This window comes from Caenorhabditis briggsae (assembly GCF_000004555.2).
Source record: "Caenorhabditis briggsae complete genome, chrIV, whole genome shotgun sequence".
Taxonomy (NCBI): Eukaryota; Metazoa; Nematoda; class Chromadorea; order Rhabditida; family Rhabditidae; genus Caenorhabditis; species Caenorhabditis briggsae.
Window position 1 is genome coordinate 14,766,445 of NC_013487.2, and position 16,391 is coordinate 14,782,835.

The following is a 16,391-nucleotide window of genomic DNA, read 5'->3' on the forward strand; positions in this document are numbered from 1 at the left end:
CTCCGATTCCGCCTCCACCAGCTCCGATTCCACCTCCACCAGCTTCGAATCCATCTCCACTAGCTCCGATTCCGCCTCCACCAGCTCCGATTCCGCCTCCACCAGCTCCGATTCCATCTTCATCAGCTCCGAATCCATCTTCATCAGCTCCGAATCCATCTTCACCAGCTCCGATTCTATTTCTACCAGCTCCGAATCCATCCCCAGCAGCTTCGAATCCATCCCCAGCAGCTTCGAATCCATCCCCAGCAGCTCCGAATCCATCCCCAGCAGCTTCGAATCCATCCCCAGCAGCTCCGAATCCATCCCCAGCAGCTTCGAATCCATCTCCACCAGCTCCGATTCCATCTCCACCAGCTCCGATTCCATCTCCACCAGCTCCGATTCCGCCTCCACCAGCTCCGATTCCATCTTCATCAGCTCCGAATCCATCTTCACCAGCTCCGATTCCATCTCCACCAGCTCCGAATCCATCCCCAGCAGCTTCGAATCCATCCCCAGCAGCTTCGAATCCATCCCCAGCAGCTCCGAATCCATCCCCAGCAGCTTCGAATCCATCCCCAGCAGCTCCGAATCCATCCCCAGCAGCTTCGAATCCATCCCCAGCAGCTCCGAATCCATCCCCAGCAGCTTCGAATCCATCCCCAGCAGCTTCGAATCCATCTCCACCAGCTCCGATTCCATCTCCACCAGCTCCGATTCCATCTCCACCAGCTCCGATTCCGCCTCCACCAGCTCCGATTCCACCTCCACCAGCTTCGAATCCATCTCCACTAGCTCCGATTCCGCCTCCACCAGCTCCGATTCCATCTTCATCAGCTCCGATTCCATCTTCATCAGCTCCGAATCCATCTTCATCAGCTCCGAATCCATCTTCACCAGCTCCGATTCTATTTCTACCAGCTCCGAATCCATCCCCAGCAGCTCCGAATCCATCCCCAGCAGCTTCGAATCCATCCCCAGCAGCTTCGAATCCATCCCCAGCAGCTCCGAATCCATCCCCAGCAGCTTCGAATCCATCCCCAGCAGCTCCGAATCCATCCCCAGCAGCTTCGAATCCATCCCCAGCAGCTCCGAATCCATCCCCAGCAGCTTCGAATCCATCTCCACCACTCCGAATCCATCTCCACCAGCTCCGATTCCGCCTCCACCAGCTCCGATTCCACCTCCACCAGCTTCGAATCCATCTCCACTAGCTCCGATTCCGCCTCCACCAGCTCCGATTCCGCCTCCACCAGCTCCGATTCCATCTTCATCAGCTCCGAATCCATCTTCATCAGCTCCGAATCCATCTTCACCAGCTCCGATTCTATTTCTACCAGCTTCGAATCCATCCCCAGCAGCTCCGAATCCATCCCCAGCAGCTTCGAATCCATCCCCAGCAGCTCCGAATCCATCCCCAGCAGCTCCGAATCCATCTCCACCAGCTCCGAATCCATCTCCACCAGCTCCGATTCCGCCTCCACCAGCTCCGATTCCACCTCCACCAGCTTCGAATCCATCTCCACTAGCTCCGATTCCGCCTCCACCAGCTCCGATTCCGCCTCCACCAGCTCCGATTCCATCTTCATCAGCTCCGAATCCATCTTCATCAGCTCCGAATCCATCTTCACCAGCTCCGATTCTATTTCTACCAGCTTCGAATCCATCCCCAGCAGCTCCGATTCCATCTCCACCAGCTCCGATTCCATCTCCACCAGCTCCGATTCCATCTCCACCAGCTCCGATTCCGCCTCCACCAGCTCCGATTCCATCTCCACCAGCTCCGATTCCATCTCCACCAGCTCCGATTCCGCCTCCACCAGCTCCGATTCCGCCTCCACCAGCTCCGATTCCATCTCCACCAGCTCCGATTCCGCCTCCACCAGCTCCGATTCCGCCTCCACCAGCTCCGATTCCATCTCCACCAGCTCCGATTCCGCCTCCACCAGCTCTGATTCCATCTCCACCAGCTCCGATTCCGCCTCCACCAGCTCCGATTCCGCCTCCACCAGCTCCGATTCCATCTCCACCAGCTCCGATTCCGCCTCCACCAGCTCCGATTCCGCCTCCACCAGCTCCGATTCCATCTCCACCAGCTCCGATTCCATCTCCACCAGCTCCGATACCGTCAATAGCTCCAGTTCCAACGACTTCAGGACCCATGACCCAGGACCCAGTACTCCGGCTCCTAGAGCTTCAGGTCCGGATCCCTGAGCAGCCGGAGCTCCGAGAGCTAAAGCTCTTTCCAGCTGGATACCAGTTCCCATCCGGGAACTGACGACTCTCACTGTTTTTCTCATTCCTTATATACGAAAAATTCAGGGAGATTCTTATCTTTTTGCTCTATTTTTTCACTTTTTGAAAAAAAAAGTTTTTTACGAAACGTGAATTTTTTCTTCAAATATTTTTTTTGATTTTTAAAAATGAGAAACAAATTGTTTTCACACGTGTCTTGTATTATGATTGCATTCTCTCCTTGTTATCAAATGTGCACAGTTGGTCTAGTGGTGTACACTGTTGGTCATCAAGCCTAGAGTTTTTGGTTCGATCCCCCGTCTGTGATTTTCCTTTTTTGTTTTTTTTTTGCTTTGGCAAAAATGGTTTTTAAAGATTCCTACAAACTTCAATCAAAAGTCATATAGAGCCTAAAAATGTGTAACATTGAATTTTGAACATTTTACGGCGCATATCTCAAAAACTAGAGTAGCTAAAATACAATTCTTTATTGGTAATTTGTATGAAATTTAATTTTACACATTTTTGTAGTTGACAACTTTTTTCTACATACTGTAGTTTTGAAGATATGCGTCTTTGAAAAAAGACACATCTGAGGGTGCCTCAAAAGTGAGTGCCCACTTTAAAGGCGCATATCTCAAAAACTACAGTAGCTAGAGAAAAGTTGTAAACGGATAACTTGTCTCAAATTGAATTTCCTATCTTTTTCAGCTCGACAACGCGTTTGTGATTTTCCTGGCTGACCATGGATTCCGGTTAGGATCTCAGCAATTCTTCAACACGCCAATTGGGGCGTTAGAAAAGATTAATCCATTTTTGACGATATCGGTTCCCAAGAAATATAGGAATAATGGAATTTTAGAGGTTATGAGAGAAAATGCAGGAAGGTTACAGAGTCATTATGATACGAGAGCAACTATTTTGGATATTTTGAAGGTAAGCGAGAGAGTATGGAAAGGGGGAGAGGGCAGAGAAGCGAAAGTGACTGCGTCTATTTGGGCAGCTATATCTCGAGAAGGAAAAAAGCTATCAAAAAGTTAATAACTAACAAAATGGGTGAAATTTTAAGCTCTACATTTTTGTTATTGACAACTTTTTGATAGCTTGTTCAGTTTTTGAGATAAAAACGCTTGAAAGAGGTGCACCGCTGAGTTAAGCGGTCGGCTGCCGACAGATGATCGACGGACCATCAAACGGGTTCTTAAACTTTGGACGCCTGTATCTCAAGAACCAATAACGTTATCAAAAAGTTGTCCACTACTAAAATGTGTAAAATTTTGCGTTCTATAGTTTTGCAGTTAACTACTTTTTGATAGCATTTTCAGTTTCCAAGTTACAACCCATTTTCCAGTACCAACCCTCCTCTAACTTCACCGACCGTTCCACCCTCCAAATTCCTGGCGAAAAAGGCAACTCCTATCTTCGTCACCAGCCAAGTACCCCTCGAAACTGTGAAACTTTGCCAATTCCTGAGCAATACTGTATTTGTCAATCGAACACGACAAGTATGCTGAAAGAGTAAGTGATTATGGACATCTGGATCAACAGAGAAATTGATGTTTTTACAGTAAAAAGCTGATTGAGCGTTTGTCGAAAAGTTTAATAGATTATGTACATGGAAAACTTGATGGATGGAATCTAACCTCGTTGTGTCATAAGTTTGAAGTTGAGAAGGTAAGAAAGTGCGCTCTATTGGATTTTTCCAGAGAAAAACGTTTACTTTCCTGAATTCAATTTGAAATTCAAACAAAACAAACCAAAAACCAAGTTTTTAGCTTCATTTTGAGCCGAGTTATGTGCCTTTGGAGTTAGGAGGTTAGAGACGCAGTGTGTGTCGTTTCTCTGCGTCTCTCACCTGTGAAACTTCGAATGACTATAACTTGGTTCAAAATTGAGCTAGGGACTTGATTTTTTGTAAGCTTTAACTAAAATTTACATGTATGCAAATTTTGGAATATTTTTGTGACTCTAAAATGGTTCAAAAAATTAAGAATCCTCGAAAAAAAAAGTTTTTTCAAAATGTTCAAAATTCAATCCAAAAATTTGAAATCAAATTTCCAACAAAACTGTATGAAAATCAGCGTTTTACGACGATTTTAAGCAGAGTTATGGCTATTTGAAGTTAGGAGGCTAGAGACGCAGTGTGTCTCGTTTCTCTGCGTCTCTCACCTGCGAAACTTTGAATGCCCATAACTCGGCTCAAAATTGAGCTAGAAAAATTGATTCCTTGTAAGCTTTAACTGAAATTTACAGGGCTTTCGCACAGAACAAAACATTTGAAACAATTTTATTGATTTTTTCAAAATCAAAAATTTTTTAGGTAACCGTTTTGGACCTCCACATCTCTAAATCCACCTCTAAATCCACCTATGATATATCTGTGAAGACTAAACATGCAGCACACTTTGAGACGCTTATCACAGAAGATAAGAAAACGAAGAATTTGGAATTCGGAGGAATTACAAGGCTGGATAAGTATAAGGACACTGCAGACTGCTCGAAACCGATTCGATTCACTCCGCTTTGTTATTGTAGGAAATGATGATTAATATTATTGTTTTTGTGTTCTTGTATATATTAGAATTAATAAAGTTTAGAACCTGAAGGACCCCTTTTTGACCGTTGAACTGCAAAAAACACTTTTAATAGAAGACCGTATTTTCAATTGTAAACAGTATGAAGCCCTAAAATTGCAAAAAAAACCACTTTCCAGTGGTCCACACACAAAAACAAAAAAGAAAAAAGACTTTGACCACTGAGCGGATCGAACGCCCAACCTTTCGATCTGGAGTCGAACGCGCTACCATTGCGCCAAGCAGTCACAGGAGAATAAGAGTTTGGATGACGTATAGGAAAGGGGAGGAGAGTGGGGGTCGACGGGAGAGGGCGCAGAGAAAGGGGGAAATTTAGAAAATCTGAAATGGACCAAAAAAATAAGAATTCAAATAATATAACATTTAAAGTTTCTAGAATTGTTCAAGGATTTTTTTCTAGGTTTGCATTCTAAAATGTTGTTTAAAAAGCCAAAAAAAGGAAAAAAATTCAGAAAAAATTTTAATCCCGTGGTTTTATGGCTTGTAACTTTATTCATAGACCAGATACAGCAATTCGAATAGTATCATTTTGTAGCTCTTGAGACTTTCTATTATGTCCATTTTATTTGGTTCAAAAATAATGATCCTAAACAAAAATATGGCTGGGCTCGTTTTTGGTCTTCTCTCTTCGGTTTTGATATGATATTCTGGTTATTTATGGTTCCAATTTTTCCGATTTTTCCAGAACTTCTTGGTTTGCAAATTTTCCAATCAAAAACTTTATTGAAACCCCTTTTCCCCTAGAAACCAATCAATTTTTACAATAACAAAGAGAAGTAAAATTAATAGGTGCTGAGCAGTCGGCAGTTGTCCCGTATCGATCCAATCTTTCAATTTCCTTAAATTCCATTTTTCCTGTTTCCTTATCCTCTGTGATAACCGCATCAAAGTGTGCTGGAAGATTGGTCTTCACAGAAATATGGTACATGGCATTGGAACCAATGCTGTCGCCATGTAGATCGAGTGAAACGACCTGAAAAGTTATGTAAAAATGATGAAAAGGGTCTCCGAAGGTCAAAAATGGTCCCAAAAGACTTTTTAGCATACTTGTAATCCGGGCCTTTGCCGGGCCCTGCCATAATTTCTTTCAGAATCTATATTTACAAACCAACTAAATCAAATATGATAGCGCTCCACGAGTACTACAAAACGGTATTATTTGGAATACTGTATCTTATCTATGAACAAAGTTACAGATCATAAAGTGACTTTTCTCGCAGGGCCCGCTGCTTTTTTTTGTTCCTTTTGCTCTGTAACTCTGTTCATAGACAAGATACCGTATTTCAAATGATACCGTTCTGTAGTACTCGTGGAGCTCTATCATACCTGGATTGAGTTAGATTGCAGAGAAAATTGATTCTGAAAGAAGTTATGGCAGGGACCGCGAAGGCCCAGATTACAAGTATGCTTTTTAGGGGTCCACATATAAAAACAAAAAAGACTTTGACCACTGAGCGGATCGAACGCCCAACCTTTCGATATGGAGTCGAACGCGCTACCATTGCACATAAAACTTAAAGGCGCATAACTCAAAAAAGCACGTCAAGCAGTCACACTGAGAGAGGATGCCGCAAGGCGTATAGGAAGGGGGAAGAGAGTGGTGGTGATCGAGAGAGCGCAGAGAAAATTTGAAAATTAAAAAAAAACACTCACTTCTGTAACTTTAAATGAGTGACACAAAGAAGTCAAATTCAATCTGACCAATTCATCTTCTATATGTTTCAAAAGAGCGTTACCAAAACGGTCGGCCAGTCCGTCCCTGAAAAAATTTCATCCTGTATATCTGTATATGCAGATGTCCTTACACATTCATCATATCCGTAGACTTTGATTTACAGATACAGTACTGCTGAGGAATTGGTAAATGTTCACAGTTTCTAGGGAAGTTTGGTTGGTGACGAAGATAGGAGTTGCCTTTTTCGTCAGAGATTTTTAGGGTGGAACGGCCGGTGAAGTTAAAGGAGGGTTGGTACTGGAAAATGAGTTGTAACTTGGAAAATAAAATTGCTATCAAAAAGTTGTTAATTGAAAAATGTAAAGCGCAAAATGTTACACATCTTATTAGTTGACAAATTTTTGATCACTTTTTTGGTTTGTGAGATATAGGCGGCTAAAGTTGAAAGCTGACAGTGTAGCTCTGGCGCATTTTTGTTCTCGCGTTTATATCTCCAAAACTATAGTAGCTATCAAAAAGTTATCAACTACAAAAATTTAAAACATTAAATGTTTCATACTTTATTAGTGAACACCTTTTTGATAGCGTCAGTGGTTCTCGAGATATACCTCATCAAAGTTTAGGTGATAGACGCAGACTCTCTGGCTTCTCTACCCTCTCCTTACTCTTCATACTATCTCACCTACCTTCAAAATATCCAAAATCGTTGCTCTTGTATCATAATGAGTTTGCAATCGTTGTGCATTCTCTTTCATAACCTCCAAAATTCCATTATCCCGATATTTCTTGGGAACCGAAATTTGTAAAAACGGATTATGCTTCTCAAATGCTCCAATTTCCGTTTGATAGTAATCCGAAGACCCAGCACGGAATCCGTGGTCTGATGTTATGATCACAAAGGCGTTGTCAAACTGAAAATTTTTAGAAAAATTAGAGATAAGAGACGCAGAGAAGCTAGAGCGTCTGGCGTCTCTGCGTCACATCCACATAAAACTTAAAGGCGCATAACTCAAAAACTAGGCTAGTTAGAAAAAAGTTGCAAGAGACAAACATGTAGTTTATAATATTTTACACAACTACATAGTTGATTTTTTCTCTCTAGCTTTTCTAGTTTTCAAGCTACATCGCTCGAAAGTTAGCATACCAATTCAAAATTCCTCTCAAACCATGCCAATATCGAATCATCTCCTCTTTTTGCCCAGGTTAATTTCTCATGTCCCAACATGACAAACCACTGGAGAGCAAACATCGGGCGATCTGAAAAATTCAAATTTCCCGCCTTCACGAAAACTACAGTAACCTGAATAAGCCTCAGCGAACTGATCGAAATAATCGATTGCTCCGTGATAAGACTCTCGACACAAATCGCTTCCTTTTAAGCTATCCTTGGTTTTCTTGATTCCAGAAACTTCATTAATATAGGTAAACGGATAGAAGGTGTGATTTGTATAGTAATGTTCAAAGCCTAAGCAAACCGGGTTATATGTGAGGGTCTGGAGGTACCAGTCGTCAATGTGGACAGTCTGAAATTTTAAATGTCAGCTTAGTCTTGCATGGATCTGTTCCTAAGCATCGAAAAAGTGAAATTTGAATGTGGCGTTTTTCGAGCTTCAAAATCAGCATAACACCCCTAGCAACCGCGACGCACGCAAGGGAATTCATCATAGCTCCAATTTAAGATAGCATATCTCCAATTTAAGATAGTTTAGACTCATTTTGAAGCTCGAAAGAGAGTTTCATATTTTTACTCATTTTATAATCTAGTAGACGTTCAAAGCTTCCAAATGAGTGTAAACACCCCGAGACACGCAACGCGACCGCAACGCATACAAGAGAACTCATTCTAGCTTGAGTTTTGAATAGTCGTGTTTAGGCTCATTCTGAAGCTCTGTGTCTGGATTTTTCAGATTTTTTAATAGTTAAAAAGCTATTTAAAATGTCCCAAGCTTCAAGATGAGTCCCAGTACAAATTGGTATGTCAGCACGCAACGCAACCGCGACGCATTCAACGTAACTCGTCAACATTCAAATTTGAGCTAGCATAGTCGTGTTTAGGCTCATTTTGAAGGCCTAAACTTGAGATTTTTGAATTTTTGCATGTTGCATGTTTTACTAGATGTCTAAAACTTCAAAACGAGCCCGAACACTTCTTGACACGCAATGCAACCGCGACGCATCCAACGGAACTTGCCATTACTCAAATTTGAGCTAGCATAGTCGTGCTTAGGCTCATTCTAAAGCCACCAACTTCCTTATTCTCATTTCTCCCTTAATTTCAACCTACCGTATACCCAGCTTCTCCAAAATCCCGGAAAATATTGGGCTTATCATCCAAATATTTCTTACAGTACTCCTCTTCAGCCCAATCCGCTTCCAATGGTTTTCCGCCTTTAATTGTACCAGCTTCCACTTGTTTTCCTAAAAAAATCAATTTTTTTTGAATTTCGTTATCAATAGAGCGCATTGGGACAAACCGAAAAACAGTGCGAAAGCGTTCATTTGACTTCTCACTCCCACTTGACTCAAAAACGGAAAATCGACGGCCTGATGTTTGGATTTGAAGTGTTCAAGGGTCTTGGGAAGGGATCTGGAACATTTTCTGGAATTTCGAAAATCTTAAAATTCAGAAATCTCACCGTTTAGCTGAATGAGGTGTGATTGAATCTAGGATGAACACAAAAACATCGGGATTCTCGGATTTTCGAATTTTCGGCTTTTCCATCTTTTCGCGCCTAAACTTTTTTCGAATTTTCAGATTTTCCAAACCTTTTACACTTACTTTGAGGGCGGAATTTGTGTATGAATATATCCATAGACCTCTTTCTCACTAAAAAAACCTTTTTCCCAACACGCAGCTTCCAAAAATTCGCAATCCGTGGGCCCTGGTTCGAACCAATCAGAGATTTTGACGGATGAGGTGAGATCAGGGAAGTGATGGCATCTGAAAAACTTATTTTTTGAAAAATAGAGGTTGAGAGCTTCAAAATGAGCTCAAACACGACTAAGCTTGCTTAATTTTGAATTCTGGCAAATTCCGTTGGGTGCGTCGCGGTTGCGTTGCGTGTCGAGGGAACATAGTCGTGTTTAGGCTCATTTTGAAGCTGACGCATGGATAAATCCGATTTTGTACAGTTTAGAGCCTTAAAAAGGATCCTAAACACGACTATGCCAGCTCAAATTTGAATGTTGACGAGTTACGTTGAATGCGTCGAAGTTGCGTTGCGTGTTGACGGACCAATTTGCATGGGGACTCATTTTGAATAGCTTTAAAATATGAAAAACTCTAAAAATCCAGACTCAGAGCTTCAAAATGAGTCCAAACACAAATAGACTAGCTCAAAATTAAAGTCTGACAAGTTCTGTTGGGTGCGTCGCGGTTGCGTTGCGTACAGACAAACTTATGCGTATGAGGACTCATTTTAAAACTGAAAACATTCTAAAAACCACTAAGTATGCAAAAATCTCAAAAATATAGATCCACGGCTTCAAAATGAGCGCAAACACATCCAACGCACGCAACGCGACCGCGACGCAGCAAACGAAATTCGCCAAACTCCAAAACTAAGCTAGCCTAGTCTTGTTTAGGCTCATTTTGAAGCTATCAATCTCTCGAATTCAAATATTTTACTCACCTAGCTTTACAATTCATTCCTGGCTTCTCCTGAACGATTATCCATGTGCCATTCTTCAATTCTGTATACGGTTTCCATGTTCGGTCACAATTTTTCGTGAAATCTGTATCTGTCAGAAATGGCTTCACAGTTTCATCCCATGGATCAAAAACTGGCACTGAGCAATCATCTTTGAATGGAATTTGAGTGGTTGAGATAGATTCTGATGTTGTTAAATTCGGAATTATAGTCGAATTTCCAGAAATTCCTGAATCCGATTTTGTAGAATTTTCTTGATCGGTGATTGATTTCGAATCATTAACTGTAGAGAAGTAGTTGTTTAACCCTAAAATTTTGAAATTTTTGAACAGCAACGCAACCGCAACGCGTCTGACGGAACTAGCCAAAATCCACTTTTAAGCTAGCCTAGTCGAGTTTATCCTTATTTTAAAACTAACTTATAGCCGAATTCAAATTTATCTAATTGAGAGCTTCAAAAAGAGCCTAAACATGGCTAGGCTAGCTTAATTTTGAGTTTTGACTAGTGCGTCGCGGCTGCGTCGCGTGTGCCTCTCACCTTTATCATGCCAAGAGATCGCTGCATACAACCCAATAAAAACTAGAACAGAAACAATGAAAAGTGTGTAGAAAAGACGGTTTCTGGAATTTTCAGATTTTTTTTTCAATATTTTGGATTTTCAGAAAAACTTACGCATTCACAAATCTCCTTGATTTGCCAGATGGTTCTGGAAAAGCGCTTTATTGCTAAATTCTCGATAGAGCGAACTTACTACACTTTTCATGTTCATATTCGAATAGCAAGCACTTTTTTTCTTCATTGGCGAGCCACATTTTTGGACTTTTCAGAAAATTTCAGAATTTTAATTTTCCGGATTTCAGATTTTTGCCAAATTTCAAGATGTGGTAAGTGCTGACACAGAAGCTGGCGGCAAAAATTTTCACGTGAAAAATATAGATTTTTTTAAATTTTGAATTTTTTGGCGCGAAAATTCAGAAAATTCAGAAATTCAGAAATTCAAAAAATCAGAAAATCGGAAATTCAGAAATTCAGAAATTCAGAAATTCAGAAATTCGGAAATTCAGAAATTCAGAAATTCAGAAATTCAGAAATTCAGAAATTCAGAAATTCAGAAATTCGGGAATTCAGAAATTCGGAAATTCAGAAATTCAGAAATTTAGAAAATCAGAAAATCAGAAATTCAGAAATTCCGAAATTCAGAAATTTGGAAATTTGGAAATTCAGAAATTCAGAAATTCAGAAATTCAGAAATTCAGAAATTTAGAAATTCAGAAATTCAGAAATGCAGAAATGCAGAAATTCGGAAATTCCGAAATTCCGAAATTCAGAAATTCGGAAATTCTTCAAAATGTGCAAAAAACCATTTTTAGATTGTCAAAAACGTTTTTCAAGCGCCCACACACAAAAACAAAAAAGAAAAAAGACTTTGACCACTGAGCGGATCGAACGCCCAACCTTTCGATCTGGAGTCGAACGCGCTACCATTGCGCCAAGCAGTCACGGAAGGAAAAGAGACGGCAAGGCGAATAGGAAGGGGGAGGAGAGTTGTGGTCGACGGGAGAGGGCGCACAGAAAATGAAAAAAAACTTTGAATTCATTGATTTTATATTAAACTTTTAGTATGATACTCATTTTTTGAAACAGAAAAAAAAACTTTTATTGAATGGATTAAACGAAAAAATGACAAAAAATACATAAAAAAATCCCTGAGAAAATAATTGGAAAAATTAACAAGAATATGGAAAAAAGAAAACTAAACGATTTTATCTTTTTAATTACAGTTTTACAACTTTGAATGAAGAAAATGAGAATAGCCGGAAGATCTGGAAAATGAATGCATGCATAAAGCACTAAAATTATTGAGATCTCAATTCTAAAAATAAAATTTTTGACACAGCAATTTTTTAAAAAAGAATATGATTCTTATCTGAAATTTCATACATTTCAAGAGCTCATTTTTTCAATTGGTTTGAACTTCCAAAGCGCACTCAAATTCAATCAACGTTCTGATTTTTTGAATTTTTGTTAAAACAAAGAAAACATTTTGAAAAAAAAATGTTTTTCTGAATTCAAGTCAAAATTCAAGCAGAACGCAGAAAAAAAAACCAGCTTTCTAGGTTTATTTTGAGCCGAATTATGGGCATTCGAAGTTTTAGGGCGAGAGACGCAGCGTGTCTCGTTTCTCTGCGTCTCTCACCTGCGAAACTTTAATTGTCCCTAACTTGGTTCAAAATTGAGCTAGAAACGTGATTTTTCGTGCGTTCTGTAAGTAAGTTTAGATATTTTTCGGTGACACTAACAAGTTTGAAAAACATGGAAAATCATGGAAAACGATGTTCTTCAAAAAATAATTTGAAATCAAATTTTCAACAAAACGCACTAAAAACCAACTTTCTAGCTCCATTTTGAGCCGAGTTATGGGCATTCGAAGTTTTAGGGCGAGAGACGCAGCGTGTCTCGTTTCTCTGCGTCTCTCGCCTCTTCAAACTTCAAATGACCATAATTCGGCTAAAAATCGTCGCAGAAACTTGATTTTTGGTGGGTTTTGTTGGAACTTTCATTCAGAAGCTGAATTAAAAAATGTTTACCTTCAATCTAATCGAATATTCCATATCCCTTAATATCATCCATATCACTAAAACTATCTCCACTTTTCGATTTCTCTTCATCTTCCCAAGATGTCCAAGAATCTTCAGATTCATCATCCTTTTTGTCACTTTTGTCCTCTGGTCCCTCCAATTTCAACTTCTCAATTGCCCCCTCAATGTTTCTGTACTCATCCTTCTCCTTGTACCATTCCAGATCAATTTCCAACTCGCTGATTTTATCCTTCAATTTCAAATTCTCCTGATAAGAGTGATTGGATTGGAGGATGTTGAGCAAATCGGCGATTTGAGCACCCTCAAGTTGAATTTGATTTTCAAGAGAGCCGGTTCTGGAAAACATACAAAAAAAAATAGTTGAAATTCCAAAAACTACCGGAATGTTCTGAAGTTTTAGATTTTTTGGGACACATATTTTTTTAATTTGAGATCAGGTTTCCAACAAAACGCACTAAAAACCGAGTTTCTAGCTCAATTTTGAGCAGAGTTATGGCCAATTAAAGTTGTTCGGGTGAGAGACGCAGAGAAACGAGACACACTGCGTCACTAACCCTAAAACTACAAATGGCCTTAACTCGGCTTAAAATCGAGCTAGAAGCTAGATTTTTAGCGTAATTTTTTTGGATTTTTGAAAAGGATTTTCAGAAAACCATCGAAATTTACCATATTTTTCGATTATTCGAAATTTCGCGAAACAGTGAAAAAATTCTAAAAGTTTTATTTTTTCTTGAATTGTTCTAAAAACTTGAATTTCCGGTTCTTAATCAAACTAGGATCGGAATGCATTTATCATCAAAAATCTATTTTCTAGCTCAATTTCGAGACGAGTTACGGTCATTTGAAGTTCCGAGATGAGGTGCAGTGTGTCTCGTTTCTCTGCGTCTCTCACCTCGAAAAACTTCGAATGACCAGAACTCGCCTCAAAATAGCCCTAGGAACTTGATTTTTAGTTCTTTTTTTTCGAACCTCTAAAAAAAAAAAAGATTCCACTAGGTCTAAAACCTCTTAAAATTATGAAAAATATACAACACAAAGGAACCATCAAAATTTATCGGAATCTACTGAATCGAAAGATTGTTCGAAATTTAGCTGAAACAGTGAAACAATTCTGAGTTTCCTTTTCTGGATATTCTCTTTTTTTTAATTGTGTCTACACTTAACTCAAACATTGCCAATGAAATACTTGAAAAGGGTGACCAAATTTTGAAACAGCTATTTTTTTCTCATTTTCGAAAAATTCTGTTGATGAGTAATTTTTCAAAATCGATTTTTTTTTCTAGGTCAAATTTAAAGATGAGAGACGCAGAGAAACGAGACACACTGCGACTCTTACCCGAAACTTCAAATAATCATAACCCAGCTCAAAATTGTCCTTGAAGCTTGAATTTGGTCTCAAACAAGTTTCAAACATACATTAAGAAAATTGACTTTGAAATTCCAACAAAACACATTTAAAATCAAGTTTATAGCTTAATTTTGTGCAGAATTATGGTCATTGGAAGTCTTTTTGAGTAGTGTTTTGACCATTAAGACGCAAACTCTAGATTTTTGTTAAAGTAGGTCAGACACCAAAAAAAAAGAAGTTATCCTGATATTTTGCATAGAGAACCCCCATGAATGGTTGAACTCATGACAGGCAGCTCAGGGGTACAGCGCCGCTACCGGCTGAGCTACAGGGGCGCGAAGGCGCCTGACGACCGATAGTCTACATAAGCGCGGCGCGATTTCGTCCCCCGAACTGCCCCCGAAATTTTTGCTGTCTCGCCTTCTTTAATGTTTCAAAAATACTTTATCTGGATATTGATCCTCCAATAAATCGATCCGTGCTTAAAATAAATAACATTTCCTACAAAACCGGCCAAAATTCAAGCTCCTAGGACACTTTTGAGTCAAGTTATAGTCATTTGGAATTGCGAGGTCAGAGACGCAGACAAACGAGACACACTGCATCTCTGGCCGAAAACTTGAAATGGCTATAACTTGGCTCAAAATTGAACTAGAAAATTGATTCTTAGCGGGTTTCGTAGCAAAATTTCAAGTTTTTCTAGTTTTCAAAGTTTTGATCATTTGAAGCATTCACAACACTGTCCCCCGAAATTTTTGCTGTCTCGCCTCCTTTAATTGACACATCAAAATCCTTCTGATGATTTGAATTCCCGTTGAAACAGTAAATATTTGTTTAAAATTTTAAAAGTTTTTGTACAACTTCTAATTTGCTGAATTTAAGTTTCACACAGAACACACGACCAAACTAAAGAAACCAGCTAAAACTAAGAAACCTCTGAAATTTCGAAAATCTGAAAATTCATGTTTTTTTTTGCATAGAATTTGACTCTGGAAATTGCACCAATTCATTAAAATTCAACAGAGGTTCTGATTTTTTGAATTTTCGCTTTTTTCGAGCCGAATTACGGTCATTTGAAGTTTCAGGGATAGAGACGCAGCGTGTCTCGTTTCTCCGCGTCTCTCACCTCTTCAAACTTCAAATGAGCATAACTAGGCTCAAAATTGCCCTAGAAACTCGATTTTTGGTGCGTTTCGTTGATAAACTTCAAAATTTTGGGGTTATTCATTCAAATTCAAACTCACATCTCCAAATTCTTTGCTTTCTCCTGTTGCAACTCAACTCGATTTTCAGCTTCTCCAATTCATGATTCTTCCCAATAGCTTCCAATAAAATTTGGGACAAATCGCCCCAAACATTTTCTGGTCCCTCATTTTCATCTTTCAATTTGAAGAGAGCATCACGGTAGGAATTCAGAAGACGTTCTTCGAAATTTGGATTTTCAGACATTCTGAAACAGCAATTTTTGGAAATTCTGAAAAAAAAATGGGGAAATAGGTATGAAAAGGTGAGGAAACCTTTGAAAATGATTTGGAAAACTGGAAATTTCGATGTGAAAAAAATATTTATTGAGATTTTATGAAAAATTGAGATTCTGAGGAAATTTGAGATCAGGACAATGGTTGAGATCGTTAGCAAAATGAATATACAGAAAAAATGGTTACAATAAATTGAAACAGTATTTTTTTTTATTTCAAAAAATTATTTTAGGATTACTGTAGATTTGATCCATCTGATTTTTCTGAAGAATTCTCTCCAGCCCATATACTATGCAGCCTTGCAAAATAATCTTGATCACTTTCATTCTCAATATCCGGAATTTTCGAAGTTTCTGGATTTTGCAGAAATCCAATTTCTCGAAAATACTCAATAATTTGTTTTGGGGAATGCGAATTTTCAGAAGTTCCAGAATTCGAAACTTCCGGGATTTCTTGTTTCTTCTGATTTCGAAGTTTCGCCTTCTCCTTTTTCTTCTGAGTTTTTGACAGATTTTGAAGATCCTGGGTTACTAGGGGTACTGTAGGATGTCCCTTGAAATTTGAAAGCTCCTTTTCCAATTCTTCAATTTTCGTCAATTGTGAGTTGCATAGTTTTTGCAGCCTTTCATTTTTCTCGCGTTCTTCTTCGAAAGCATTTGAGTAGATTTTCAGACGACGTTCCAGATCCAGAATTTGAGAATTGGGAGGTCTGAAAAGAGAGATACTGTAATCCCAAAGAAGCTACAGTAATGGGTCCTGGATTCTGGGTCCTGGATTCTGGGTCCTGGGTCCTGGGTCCTGGATTCTGGGTCCTGGGTCCTGGGTCCT

The 16,391-nt window shown here is 39.5% G+C and overlaps 5 protein-coding genes and 3 non-coding genes across 8 annotated transcripts in view; 1 reads left to right on the forward strand and 7 right to left on the reverse strand.

Moving 5' to 3' along the window:
• The window catches only part of CBG15596, a gene marked incomplete at both ends in the record, with an annotated part of 3,521 nt that extends 1,376 nt beyond the window's left edge, over window positions 1-2,145 (reverse strand). Inside the window, 2 exons of the mRNA XM_045236214.1 lie at window positions 1-890; window positions 1,049-2,145. The exon at window positions 1-890 is cut by the window's left edge and continues 1,376 nt beyond it. Coding sequence (XP_045095748.1) covers window positions 1-890; window positions 1,049-2,145 — 1,987 coding nt within the window. The remainder of the gene's footprint in view (window positions 891-1,048) is intronic.
• Window positions 2,146-3,084: 939 nt separating this feature from the next.
• CBG15597 lies at window positions 3,085-4,759 on the forward strand (the record flags this gene model as incomplete). Its single annotated transcript, XM_002648760.2, has 4 exons — window positions 3,085-3,153; window positions 3,569-3,735; window positions 3,786-3,891; window positions 4,538-4,759. The coding sequence occupies 4 exons, from the start codon at window positions 3,085-3,087 to the stop codon at window positions 4,757-4,759; spliced, it is 564 nt and encodes a 187-aa protein (XP_002648806.2).
• Window positions 4,760-4,966: 207 nt separating this feature from the next.
• CBG28247 lies at window positions 4,967-5,038 on the reverse strand. Its single transcript has one exon. It is a non-coding gene (tRNA).
• Window positions 5,039-5,562: 524 nt separating this feature from the next.
• On the reverse strand, window positions 5,563-10,949 carry CBG15598 (the record flags this gene model as incomplete). Its single annotated transcript, XM_002648761.1, has 14 exons — window positions 5,563-5,784; window positions 6,465-6,570; window positions 6,617-6,783; window positions 7,173-7,397; window positions 7,631-7,743; window positions 7,787-8,009; window positions 8,771-8,904; window positions 8,961-9,073; window positions 9,123-9,218; window positions 9,266-9,427; window positions 10,119-10,443; window positions 10,675-10,757; window positions 10,810-10,843; window positions 10,889-10,949. The coding sequence occupies 14 exons, from the start codon at window positions 10,947-10,949 to the stop codon at window positions 5,563-5,565; spliced, it is 2,064 nt and encodes a 687-aa protein (XP_002648807.1).
• On the reverse strand, window positions 6,256-6,325 carry CBG28721. The gene has a single exon. It is a non-coding gene (tRNA).
• A 615-nt stretch (window positions 10,950-11,564) lies between the features above and the next one.
• Window positions 11,565-11,636, reverse strand: CBG28747. Its single transcript has one exon. It is a non-coding gene (tRNA).
• Window positions 11,637-12,732: 1,096 nt separating this feature from the next.
• On the reverse strand, window positions 12,733-15,534 carry CBG26814 (the record flags this gene model as incomplete). The annotated part of the gene is made up of 2 exons (XM_045236215.1): window positions 12,733-13,112; window positions 15,330-15,534. 2 exons carry the CDS (start codon window positions 15,532-15,534, stop codon window positions 12,733-12,735), a joined length of 585 nt encoding a protein of 194 aa, XP_045099723.1.
• A 263-nt stretch (window positions 15,535-15,797) lies between these two features.
• Window positions 15,798-16,391, reverse strand: part of CBG26815 — a gene marked incomplete at both ends in the record, with an annotated part of 1,071 nt that continues 477 nt past the window's right edge. The window contains one exon of the mRNA XM_045236216.1: window positions 15,798-16,272. Within this exon, the coding sequence (XP_045099724.1) occupies window positions 15,798-16,272 (475 nt within the window). The remainder of the gene's footprint in view (window positions 16,273-16,391) is intronic.